General features: G+C 45.5%; 1 protein-coding gene across 2 annotated transcripts in view; it reads left to right on the forward strand.

Moving 5' to 3' along the window:
- The first annotated feature begins 1,295 nt into the window (after nucleotides 1-1,295).
- Nucleotides 1,296-13,748, forward strand: part of LOC124004810 (tetratricopeptide repeat protein 9A-like) — a 40,879-nt gene continuing 28,426 nt past the window's right edge. Inside the window, exons 1-2 of one of the 2 annotated variants that reach the window (XM_046313618.1) lie at nucleotides 1,300-1,429; nucleotides 1,547-2,030. In XM_046313618.1, the coding sequence (XP_046169574.1) occupies nucleotides 1,646-2,030 (385 nt within the window). In that variant the 5' untranslated portion in view covers nucleotides 1,300-1,429; nucleotides 1,547-1,645. Of the gene's footprint in view, nucleotides 2,031-13,748 lie in introns of both variants that reach the window. The other variant, XM_046313617.1, reaches the window with a different exon arrangement.

Below are 13,748 nucleotides of genomic sequence, written 5' to 3' on the forward strand. Positions count from 1 at the left end.
GGCACAGTACATTCATAATAGATGAGTGTGGCCGAACAACAACTATGGATTCTATACCAGTATAGGTTAGTCTCAATTAATGTACAGTCCCAAAGCATTTTTGCAATGGAATGATGACATTGACACAATTTCACCTTGACGTCGCTCTCATCCTGCTACCTATCACACTCTTCAGGAGAAAAATAACAGAACATACCAAAAGTATGTGGACACCTGCTTGTCGAACATCTCATTCCAAAAACATGGCCATTAATATGGAGTTGGTCCCCCCCTTTGCTGCTATAACTGAAACCCTTCCCACTCTTCTGGGAAGGGTTTCCACTTAATGTTGGAACATTGCTGTGGGGACTTGCTTCCATTCAGCCACGAGCATTAGTGACGTTGGGCACTGATGTTGGGCGATTAGGCCTGGCTCGCAGTCGGCGTTCCAATTCATCCCAAAGGTGTTCGATGGGGTTGAGGTTAGGGCTCTGTGCAGGACAGTCAAGTTCTTCCACAGCGATCTCAACAAAATATGTTCTACATGAACCTCGTTTTGTGCACGGGGGGGGGGCATTGTCATGCTAAAACAGGAAAGGGCCTTCCCCAAATTGTTGCCACAAAGATGGAAGCACAGAATCATATAGAATGTCATTGTATGCTGTAGCATTAAGATTTTTCTTCCCTGGAACTAAGGGGTCTAGCCTGAACCATAAAAAACAGCCCCAGACCATTATTCCTCCTCCACCAAACTTTACAGTTGGCTCTATGCATGCGGGCAGGTAGCGTTCTCCTGGTATCCACCAAACATAGATTCGTCCATCAGTCTGCTAGATGGTGATCCCGTGATTCATCACTCCAGAGAACATGTTTCCGCTGCTCCAGAGTCCAACGGTGGCGAGCTTTACAGCACTCCAGCCGACGCTATATGTATATGGATTTCATTTGCGCAATTGACATATCTGGCCATGTGGATCAGAGCCAGAGGGGCATAGGCAGTACTACAATCATGTTGTTGATTGTTACACATTTTAAAACCATAGATTTGTAGAATAGATTTAGCCTCTACCTGGGACATATTCCATACATAGTCATTTAATCTCTGGGTTATAAATGTTGGGGTGCTTTTTTAGTTTTTATTTTCAGTTTCTTTACACAAATACACCGTGGCTCTTGAGCGAACGCTCACAGATTGAAGTGCGCTCGTGGTGCAGGAACACTGCACGACTCCTCTCTTTCCCACAATTCACCACGCGCGATCCTGCGCTCGCTGTCTGTGGTGCTGAAGCGGCGCGTGCTGGAGCACAAACATACAATCGAGGTATCCTCTCGCGGGATGGTCAGAGGAGCTACGAAGTCGATAGAAGAAGAGTGTTTTGCAATTCAGGAATCCAAGCCAATTATTTGTGATTTTTAATATACAATACAATTTACAGTAGTCTGAATTTGGGTAAGCTGTTTTGATAGCATATAGCCTATTTGCGCTGTACATGTTAGGTTTTTTACACAGCCTCTCTCACTAAATTATTTCGCTCTCATCTTTCGTGTTGTTGCCTGCCCGTGTCAGGCGTTCTTTATGCACAGCAAGCTGCTCCAGTTCTCTCCGAGAAAATAGACATTCACTTCGGAACAGCATGGCCCGGTCCAGTCGCACCCACTGAGAGAGATGGAAGCCAAGCAGCACTCCCTAAAGAGCCTGAAGAGCTACCCAGAGGCGGGGGGCCGGAGCCTGGCGGCGGCCGCGGGAGACGTCGGTGTTGGAGGTGGTGGAGGAGGGTGTCGTGCCGTCTCGGCACAGATGGAGATGGAGGCAAACATACAGAAAGCCATTGACTTCAAGGTGGAGGGCCACCGTTGCTACAAGGAGAAGAAATTTCGGGAAGCGATAGGGAAGTACCACCGGGCTCTGCTGCAGCTGAAAGGGGTGCATTTAGTGGATGGAACCACGGGCTCCGAGGTCAACCTCCTGAGCCAAGCCGCGGTCAAACTGACGGAGGAACAGCGGAGAACTGTGGAGATCACGGAGATCGAGTGCTACGACAGCCTGACAGGTGAGTAGCTAGCCGAGTCGGTGTTTTTTTGCTCCGCATCGCGCGGCCACGCAACGGAGGAGACCCCGGCTCTTGAGGGGCTTAAGCCTGGAAAGCTCGTTTTCTGAGATTGAACCACGGCTGCCATTGTTCGTTTCGGTTCACGGGGTTAGGAAGGAACGAGTTTAGACAATTAGCCAGTGTCAAGCATAATTTCCGCTGCTGTCAAGCCTGTATGGGCATAAATTAATCCGATTTGGCTTAATAATACATTAATAGTTTGGGCTTTTGACAATGGACAGCGCCAAATTTCGGTCTTTCTTATTGGTCTATTAACTAATTTACCACCTGGGGATTTCACTAGGCAGGTCAAAACTCCATCCCACAAAAACAGGCTGAAATTTCAGTCAGTCTTTTCGAACAGGTCTTATACTAAAAGGGCATTATCATTTTCACAATTTCACAGTATTATTCCAACATAGTGTGGAAATATATATATATATATAAACACAGGGAAATTACATTTTTCACTGCACTGATTAACAAATCCTTTATTAGTAACTGGCACAAGGGTTAATTATAATATCTTATCATTTGTGTGCTAGACTCGTTTTTTCCTCGAGCCATGTCTTCCTCCTGTGATTCTTATCAAGGTCCCCCCCCCCCCCCCCCCCCCCCCCCCACTGTCTTGTCTCTCTTTGTTGTGCTCCATTAAAGTTTATTTTTGCTTCTCTTTATTCAAGCCCTGGGGGGCGAGGGGGGGGGGGGGGGGGGGGACCAGTGATTGGATGTTGATCAACTGTTAATGTAGTCAGTGGAACGGGCTGTATTAACAGGAGTGTACATCCTGTGGAAAAGGGACACAAATACACACAGTGGGAGCCTGGGGGTTATATGGCGCCATATCATCCAACACATGATGTCTCTCCCACAGTGCAGCTGTGTTGTTGCAAAAACAGTTCACATGCTCTGAGGTGGGAAAAACATGGCGTGGACCATCCCAGTTTACAGGTGAAATCCGTCTACATGGATCCTTGAATGACTTCACACACATACAAGTAATACGCCACTACGGCTGCGTTTACACAGGCAGCCCAATTCTGACATTTTACCCATTTATTGATGAAAGAGCCGATCTGATCCGTCAAAGGACCAATTAGTGAGAAAAATAATATCGGAATTGGGCTGCCTGTGTAAACGCAGCCAATGAATTGCAACCTACAACAATTTGTCTAGTTAAGAGTACTTGACAATATCAGGAGTCCTTTCTGGTCAGCATCGTCATGTCTGGTCATCAAGTTTAATCGGTCTATCAAACCAAGCACAAGTGTCAGTTCAACAGGCTATGTATGTGTAATGTAATTAGAAAAGATAAACTGATATCGCACTCGGATAAACGTAATATCTCTAACAAGGAGATTTGAGTAAAGCTGAGCTTACAGGTATTTGTTTCTGGTAATTCTTTGAGTAAGAAATGGGATCATCTGTTCAACAGATGTGAGCGTAAGAGATGGTCGCCTGGCAGATAATCTCTGAAACAGACCAGATTTGATACAAACAGATACAGTAGTCTGTCTGGCAGATGTGAGTTGGCCTATAGGGGATTAGATGTGTCTGTGGGTCTAATGATGACCGTATTAAATATTGTCTACCACTGCGACAGTAAGTCCGTCCACAAGAGAGCATGTCTAAGATGTTCCCTAAATTGCATTGTGAAATCTATTTGGTGAATGGTATGCCATGGTCTCTTTTAATGGTGCCTGTCTTATACATTTTGTTGACCATATCTATGGAGATTCAGCCCCCTATTACTCAGAGGAATCTCTTGATTCAGCGGTGCCATTTTCCGTACAAGATATTCTAACAAACAGTTAACATGAAAACATAGAATGGTTAAAGGCGGGATGGGTTGCTGTGGTGCTACGCTGTGTCTCTCTGTCCCGGCTCCGCTGGGTCCTGGGCTCAGCTGGTGTGACAGGCTGAAGGTCGATTCTCTCTGTCCCCGTCTGATTGGCCCTCTGTCTGGGCCCTGGCGGGAAGATACCCTGGCGTGCAGGAGAAATGGAGACGGAGGTAAGGGGATGGAAAGAGCGGGAGACAGAGAGAAGAAGCGAGGAAGAAAGAGAAAAGGAAGAGGGAAAGCGAGGCAGACACTGGGCCCTTCCCTGTTGTTATTCTCGTGACCGTCACCTCATTCTGCTCTCAATTCTCACAATAACACAGTTCACAGTAACAGCAGTGATAATGCATAATGGTCGTAGCCCACATCCTCTCAGTGGTGTGCGTTTTTCAGATCATGTATTTGTGATTATTTCTATTTGATTTAAGAATGAATACATGTACATTGCGAACATATTTCACATGACTGGAGACCTTTCCACCCTACCGACAGTCCTGCTGGACAGAAGGTGGCCCCTGTGGTGTTGAGTGAGGCAGTGTTTTGATTGGCCAACTGTCTTCGTCTCTGACGCATGATACAGGTGCAACAGAGCGAACAGCCTCACTCACCTCCAGCTCGTCTGTGCGCGTGCACGCGTGATTCTGTCTGTCTCAGCAATCGCAGCTCTGAAGAACAGCAGCTAAACAAGGGGGTATCTGATATGGAGGAAGGTGGGGGGGGGGGTACACAGATTGCTTCTCACCCTGCCATTCTCACAGTGCCCATACTGACATTGCTGTGTGTTATGCCTGTTATTTTTGTGTAGCGATGTGCGAGCTTATGGAGTGCGCGCGCTTGACTTCGTCATGACAAGGACAGGCTTTTGCCTTCCCATTGTGTGTCTCGTCACGGCACCTTTTTTAAAAATGACACGGCTACCCGACAAATGCGGCCCAGAGGTTTTCACTTTACGTGCAGCGATTTTGCCGTCGGCCTGCCACAGACAGGGATCGTGTTTGGAGACTGAGATTCAAGACCAGAGATAGTAGAGAAGCCGACATCAAAGGAGACAAGTAATGATGGAAAGAGAGAGAGGAGGAAACTGTGGGCGAATGACACGAGTAATAAAGACCTGCATTTGGCCGTAATGGTGGTTTTGAAGAAGGGGAGAGAAAAAAAACACCAAAGAAGAGAGAGAAAATAGAGAGAGAATAGAGAGAAACAGGAAGATGGAGGTTTGTGCCCACAGTGTTGTTACCAGGGTCTGTCTGAGAGAGATCCGTTGAGATGAATGGCCTATTTGCCGTTGTCCTAAAAGAGACACAATTCTGTTTCCCCATGGGGCTGTGGGACTGTGGGTTACACCAAGGCAGCCTGTCTGTAGCCGCTCTGGGAAATGGCGCTGCAACATGTTGGCCAGAGGGAGACCGCCAGCCACGCAGGTTGATGCTTGTTGGGATGAATCGTGTTCTGCAGGCAGCCCACCCACCCACCCAAACCACATGCTGTGCTCACGGATACATGTGACCACAGCAAATATACAAACGTTTTTTTTTTTACACTCTTCTTTTTCTATACACGGCACTCGAAGCACTTCCCAAAATGGAGACCCTATGAGCAAAAGACGTTGAAAAGGCATCGCGAGTACGTCTTTTCAGCGTCTTATGCTCACTGGGGAGGGAGAATATGAACACAGCAGGAAGCAGTTGATTAGAAAATGCACCTTTAAAAAAAAAATGTAACCAGGTAAGTTGACTGAGAACACATTCTCCTTCACACCAACAACCTGGGGAATAGTTACAACGGAGAGGAGGAATGAGCTAATTGTTACGGCGGGGATGATTAGGTGTCCGTGATGGTGTGAAGCCTAGATTAGGTATTTAGCCTTGATACCACCCCTACTCATACAATAAGTGCCATGGGATCTTTAGTGACCACGGAGAGTCAGGACAGCAGTATAACATCCCATCCGAAAGACCACACCCTACACAGGGAAATGTCCCCAATCACTGCCCTGGGGCATTGGGATATTTTTTTTTGTAGACCAGAGGAAAGAGTGCCTACTACTGGCCCTCCAACACCATTTCCAGCAGCATCTGGTCTCCCATCCAGGGACTGACTGGAACCAATCAATGCTACTTAGCTTCAGAAGCAAGCTAGCAGTGTGATGCAGGGGGGTACGCTGCTGGCTTATTCAGATGGCTTATTCAGGTGAAGAGAGGTCTTCTGTAGCGCACAGACATAAATGTAAAACAATTAGTCAGGTCCCAAACTCCTTTTGTGAGGGAGATTGAACCATCTTTTCCCTGTCCGGTTTCCTCTGATTTCTGACTCAATTATTCCTTTGTTCCCTGCGAGTGGCTTAATCGGCGCGTGAGTCATGAGTCACAGCCTTGGGTAGAAGCTGCGGCAAACACGTTTTGAGAGAGGAATCGCTTGTTTCGTAAAACGCTTGTTTTGTTCACCCATCAGGATGTTTTGTAAAACCTAACACCTTTTGTTCACCCATCAGGATGTTTTGTAAAACCTAACACCTTTTGTTCACCCATCAGGATGTTTTGTAATACCTAACACCTTTTGTTCACCCATCAGGATGTTTTGTAAAACCTAACACCTTTTGTTCACCCATCAGGATGTTTTGTAAAACCTAACACCTTTTGTTCACCCATCAGGATGTTTTGTAACACCTAACACCTTTTGTTCACCCATCAGGATTTTTCGTAACACCCAACACCTTTTATACACCCATCACGGTGTTTCGTAACACCCAACACCTTTTTTTCCACCCATCAGGATGTTTCGTAACACCCAGCAGCTTTTATACACCCATCAGGATGTTTCGTAACACCCAACACCTTTTATACACCCATCAGGATGTTTCGTAACACCCAGCACCTTTTATACACCCATCAGGATGTTTCGTAACACCCAACACCTTTTATACACCCATCAGGATGTTTCGTAACACCCAGCACCTTTTATACACCCATCACGGTGTTTCGTAACACCCAACACCTTTTTTTCCACCCATCAGGATGTTTCGTAACACCCGGCACCTTTTATACACCCATCAGGATGTTTCGTAACACCCAGCACCTTTTATACACCCATCAGGATGTTTCGTAACACCCAGCACCTTTTATACACCCATCAGGATGTTTCGTAACACCCAACACCTTTTGTTCACCCATCAGGATGTTTCGTAACACCCAGCACCTTTTATACACCCATCTGGATGTTTCGTAACACCCAGCACCTTTTATACACCCATCAGGATGTTTCGTAACACCCAACACCTTTTGTTCACCCATCACGGTGTTTCATAACACCCAACAGATTTTACACACTGTTCTCAAATGCTCTTCTCACTGCCAATGATGATCCAGCAACTTCCACCCACTTGTGTGTGTGCGTGTGCGTGTGCGTGTGCGCGTGTGCGTGTGCGCGTGTGTGTGTGTGTGTGTGTGTGTGTGTGTGTGTGTGTGTGTGTGTGTGTGTGTGTGTGTGTGTGTGAGCTCTACCACTCTGCAGCAGATCCACCCATAGCCCTTTCAGGAGACTGGCTTTCTTTTAGACACAATGCATTAAGCCAAAGAGCTGGAACGAGGGCATGATGGACACTTTAGAAGGTTTAGGCTGTGTGTTATTTCATCGATGTCCATTAACATTTTGCCGCGGTATGTTTACACTAATCTATCAGGCTCCTAGAATGCTCATGCATCAACACAATCTCCATTAGCTCCATCACTGGCCTGTGTGTGTGTGCGTGCGTGCGCGCGCGCGCCTGCGTGTCCGCATGCTTGTGTGTATCCGTATCTGATGTTAAGGGTCCATATTTCTCACCACATCCATTTCCTCCCAGGGCTATTACATTGAGGCGATCTATGAACTTGTGACCCTTGACTTTGCAATTCTAGGCCCCCATAGTAACGAGACTTGAATGAGCGTCGCATCCATCTTTCCCCGGACAAGAAATAGACAACCCACGAGTCTCAGAATGAGAACGCTGCTTGGAATCAGATAATCAAGTCCATTTACTGGGAGTTCCATTTGGCTCCCAGTGCCACCACTCTCTAATCTTAATCTCATTCCAGAAAGGAACGGGGGGGGGTATAATACTGTCAGAGGCTGTGCCCCAAATTGGCACCCTATTCACTATATAGGGAATAGGGTGCCATCGAGGATATAGACTTAGTCCTCAGTGCTATATAATGCTGCCGAGGGGGTACTATCTATCACAGGGCCTAGCCTACTATACAGTCCAGTCAGCCCCCTACTATAAAACCAGAGTGGAGCAGCAAAACTCCTCCCTTTCACCCCACTGCCAATAACGTCACGAGAGGAGGATGTGTATGGAGGAGGAAGAAGAGGTGTTGAAGGGGGAGAGGAAGAGGAAGAATGAGGGGTGTGAGGTATATGGGAGAAGAAGAGGAGGGTGGAGGAGGAGGAGGAGGAGAAAGTATATGGGGGAGGAGGAAAAGGAGAAGGGAAAGAAAGGGCGAATTATATGGGGAAGGAAGAGGGGGAGCGAGGAAAGTGAGGGTGAATAGAAATAATGTTTTTTTCCCCTTGGTTCGTATGTTGGCCGCTCAGGGGTTGCGTGGTTGTATGAGAGCCACAGGCGCATTGTGCCAGGTCTGCAGATGGCATGGCATCACTGTGGGGGCTCGACTGGGCATGCTGTACTCCCCTCTTTACCATTCCATTGCAGCTGAGAGAGAGAGGGAGGGAGAGGGAGAGAGGGAATGGGGGACGGTCAGGGAGCCAAGAGAAAAGGCGCTGAGCGTGAAGAGGGGGAGGGTGGGGGAAAGAGAGTGAGAGAAGCTGGACAGGGTTTTAAGGGAACGGTTAAATATGAAGGGATAAGCAGAGGGATAGACAGAGAGGGGGAAGAAAATAGGTGACTTTGGTGGACCTTTGTGACCTCTTCATTGCTGCATTTGCGTATCATTTGTGATTGTAGGTATGGTGATGAGAAATCACATCCAAGGCTGACGGTATTAAATCATCGCCCTGGCTTTGCTAGATTGCTCTAGTCATGCCAGTAAATAAGATCCAGTCATCTGCGAAGGAGGGAGATAGAGGGAGGAAGGGAGAGAGAATGAGAGGGGGGGCGGGGGGGGGGTCAGAGAGTAAGAACATACAGTGTTCTTGGTCAACACCTACCGAAATGAGAATTTGTAAGAATCATTTGTAAATATCTTAACACACTGTGCTCCAGTGGACAGGAGATACAACTTGGTATTTATCGAGAAAGCTGCATATTTATATAGGTGGGGTCCACACTTATGTTCCCTCAGTCCTATGTTCCCTCAGCCCTATTTTCCCTCAGCCCTATGTTCCCTCAGCCCTATGTTCCCTCAGCCCTATGTCCCATGTTCCTTCAGCCCTATGTTCCCTCAGCCCTATGTTCCCTCAGCCCTATGTTCCCTCAAACCTATGTTCCCTCAGCCCTATGTTCCCTCAGCCCTATGTTCCCTCAAACCTATGTTCCCTCAGCCCTATTTTCCCTCAGCCCTATGTTCCCTCAGTCCTATGTCCCCTCAGTCCTTTGTCCCCTCAGCCCTATTTTCCCTCAGCCCTATGTTCCCTCAGCCCTATGTTCCCTCAGCCATATGTCCCCTCAGTCCTATGTTCCCTCAGCCCTATGTTCCCTCAGCCCTATGTTCCCTCAGCCCTATTTACCCTCAGCCCTATGTTCCCTCAGCTCTATGTTCCCTCAGCCCTATGTCCCCTCAGCCCTATGTCCCCTCAGCCCTATGTCCCCTCAATACCCACTGAACCAATTTCATATGACACAAATGATTATTGTTATAAGGTAGAACATGCAGATTATTTTAGTATCTACATATGTAAGGGTATACACTGAGTATACAAAACATTAAGAACACCTGCTCTTTCCATGGCATAGACTGACCAGATGAATCCAGGTGAAAGCTATGATCCCTTATTGATGTCACTTGTTAAATCCACTTCAATCAGTGTAGAGGAAGGGGAGGAGACAGGCAATGGTGGAAAAAAGTACCCAATCGTCATACTGTAGTAAAAGTAAAGATACCTTACTAGAAAATGACTCAAGTAAAAGTGAAAGTCACCCAGTAAAATACTATTTTAGTAAAAGTCTAAAAGTATTTGGTTTTAAATATACTTAAGTATCAAAAGTAAATGTAATTACTAAAATATACTTAAGTATAAAAAGCAAACCAGTAGGCACAATTATTATATATATATTTTAATTTACAGATAGCCAGAGGCACATTCCAACACAGACATCATTTACAAACGAAGCATTTGTGTTTATTGAGTCCGCCAGATCAGAGGCAATAGGGATGAGTAGGGATGTTCTCTTGATAAGTGTGTGAATTAGACCATCTCTGTCCTGCTAAGCATTCACAATGTACTTTTGGTTGTCAAGGAAAATGTATGGAGGAAAATTTACATTCTTTTATTTAGGAATGTAGTAAAGTAAAAGTAAAATTTGTCAAAAATATAAATAGTAAAGTGCCGATACCCAAAAACACGACTTAAGTAGTATATTAAAGTATTTTTACTTAAGTACTTTACACCACTGGGGACAGGTTAATGAAGGATTTTTAAGCCTTGAGAAAATTGAGACATGGGATATTTTTTTATCGCAGCATCTACTCAAGTATTTTTTTTTACGATTGCCTTACATATGTACAATTATATAGCCTACCCACTGGACAAAAACAAGTTAAATCAGAGTAATTTCAACCCCAAAATTAAATGTGATGACATTGAATCAACCTGGGAAAAGTCAGGGATTTAAAAACAAAAATCTAAATCCAATGACATGTTGAAATGTTTTGTTGATTTCACATTGAATTCACATCTGTGCCCAGTGGGTTTGACCCACTGAAATATTGAATCATTGGTGACCGGAAACAAATGTACGAGTTGAGTAGGTGGTTATTTATCTCTGCATTGATCATATTGGGGCGGCAGGGTAGCCTAGTGGTTAGAGCGTTGGACTAGTAACCGGGAAGGTTGCAAGTTCAAACCCCCGAGCTGTACAAATCAGTACAGTCGTTCTGCCCCTGTACAGGCAGTTAACCCACTGTTTCTAGGCCGTCATTGAAAATAATGATTTGTTCTTAACTGACTTGCCTAGTTAAATAAAGGTAAAATTAAAACATAAAAAATATATATATTTGGCACAAATACTGTAAGCAAGGCCATTGGACTGACTAAAAATGTCTAAAAATATGTCCTTGGCAGAAGGTCAAGGGTCACACTGACCAGAAATGTATATTCAAAATAATGACCGAGATTTACGGCCTTTTCTCAGGTTAAGCCTAACATTTCACAAAGCTATACACAATGTCGCAAAGATGCACTTTTTGGACTGCTGGTTGGTGGCAATAATGTAATTACTTTCTCTGTAATTAAAGTTGGACATTCAAACATTGCAGATTGTCAAATTAATTTTCAATACAACAGAATATACCTATCAGCTAACAATAGATTTTTTTTAATATATAGAATATACATCTCTCCTATATAGGCTATATATCAGGCGATGGAATACGTTCATTAGGCCCTGATCTATTCACATGACTGGGAATACAGATATGCTTCTGTTGGTCACTGATACCTTAAAAATAAAAAGCTAGAAAACCAGTCAGTGGCTGGTGTGACCGCTATTTGCCTCTTGCAGCGCGACACTTCTCCTTCACATTGATCAGGCTGGAATGTTGACCCGCTGGATATTGGCGGGAACTGGAACACGATGTTGCATACCCAACAGGGCTCAATAATTTACATGTCTGGTGAGTATACAGGCCATGGAAGAACTGGGACATTTTCAGCTTCCAGGAATTCTGTACCGATCCTTGCGACATGGGGCCGTGCATTATCATGCTGAAACATGAGGTGATGGCGGCAGATGACACGACAATGGGCTTCAGGATTCCGTCACGGTATCTCTGTGTATTCAAATTGCCATCGATTATATGAAATTGTGTTCGTAGTCCATAGCTTATGCCTGCCTGTACCATAACCCCACCGTCACCATGGGGCAGTCTGTTTACAACATTGACATCAGCAAACCGCCCACCCACACAATGCCGTAGACGCAGTCTACCATCTGCCCAGTACAGTTGAAGCCGGGATTAATCCGCGAAGAGCACACTTCTCCAGCGTGCCATTGGCCATCGAAGGTGAGCATTTGACCACTGAAGTCGGTTATGACGCCGAACTGCAGTCAGGTCAAGACCTTGGTGAGGACGAAGAGCACGCAGATGAGCTTCCCTGAGACGGTTTCTGACAGTTTGTGCAGAAATTCTTTGGTTGTGCAAAACCCACAGTTTCATCAGCTGTCCGGGTGGCTGGTATCAGACGATCCCGCAGGTGAAGAAGTCTTGGCAAGGGAGAAATGCTCACTAACAGGGATGTAACCAAATTTGTACACAACATTTTTGAGAAATTAAGTTTTTGTGTGTATGGAACATTTTTGAGGTCTTTTATTTCAACTCATAAAATATGGGACCAGCATTTTACATGTTGCATTTATATTTTTGTTCAGTGTACATTAGACTCTTGGTCTGATATTAACTTTTGAACACCTGAGTAAGTTCCACTCAATGCACTGGCGCCGTCCTAGCCTTGACCACGGCACTTGTTCACCGATATCCCCCTTGAATTTTTTATTTTTCAAGATCTCGGGCCCTTTTTCAGTCATGTTCCTGGAGCCCAAGAAACAAACACTTAGCTTCCTTCCATGTACATTTGGAAATTAAAAAGGTTTATGAATTAATTACTTTTTGGAGGGTTACTGTCAAAATGATTTATTACACTGAAGAATATTATCAAGGCACAAGGCGAGACCCAGATGCAGACACAGGAGGCAGATGGTTGGAGTCTTACAGTGTTTATTAATCCAAAGGGGTAGGTAAGAGAATGGTCGTGGACAGGCAAGAAGGTCAAAACCAGATCAGAGTCCAGGACGTACAGAGAGCAGACAGGCTCGTGGTCAAGGCAGGCAGAATGGTTAGGCAGGCAGGTACAAAGTCCAGAAACAGGCAAGGGTCAAAACCAGGAGGACTAGAAAGAGGAGAATAGCAAAAGGGAAAAACACGCAGGTTGACTTGACTAAACATAAAAGACGAACTGGCACAGATAGACAGGAAACACAGGGATAAATACACTGGGGAAAATAAGCGAACCCTGGAGGGGCTTTAGACAATCACAGGAACAGGTGAAGCCGATCAGGGCGTGACAAATATGGACATGGATGACAGGAGCATGGGCCCCCAGAGTTATTGAAGGTCTGTATTTATTTATGTATTCATATGACAGTGGATCAACTCACCAAAAGACCAATTGACCAATTGAGGGTGTGAAAAATCTGCACTACATAAAATATTTGTTTTCACATAACATCACGTTTTTGTCTATAACATGGGGCTGAGAGATCATAGGGCTATGGGAACATGGGACTGAGAGATCATAGGGCTAGGGGAACATGGGACTGAGAGATCATAGGGCTAAGGGAACATGGGACTGAGAGATCATAGGGCTAAGGGAACATGGGACTGCGAGGTCATAGGGCTAAGGGAACATGGGACTGAGAGATCATAGGGCTAAGGGAACATGGGACTGAGAGGTCATAGGGCTAAGGGAACATGGGACTGAGAGGTCATAGGGCTAAGGGAACATGGGACTGTGAGGTCATAGGGCTAAGGGAACATGGGACTGCGAGGTCATAGGGCTATGGGAACATGTGACTGAGAGATCATAGGGCTAAGGGAACATGGGACTGCGAGGTCATAGGGCTAAGGGAACATGGGACTGAGAGATCATAGGGCTAAGGGAACATGGGACTGCGAGGTCATAGGGCT

This window comes from Oncorhynchus gorbuscha, linkage group LG19 (genome assembly GCF_021184085.1).
Source record: "Oncorhynchus gorbuscha isolate QuinsamMale2020 ecotype Even-year linkage group LG19, OgorEven_v1.0, whole genome shotgun sequence".
NCBI lineage: Eukaryota > Metazoa > Chordata > Actinopteri > Salmoniformes > Salmonidae > Oncorhynchus > Oncorhynchus gorbuscha.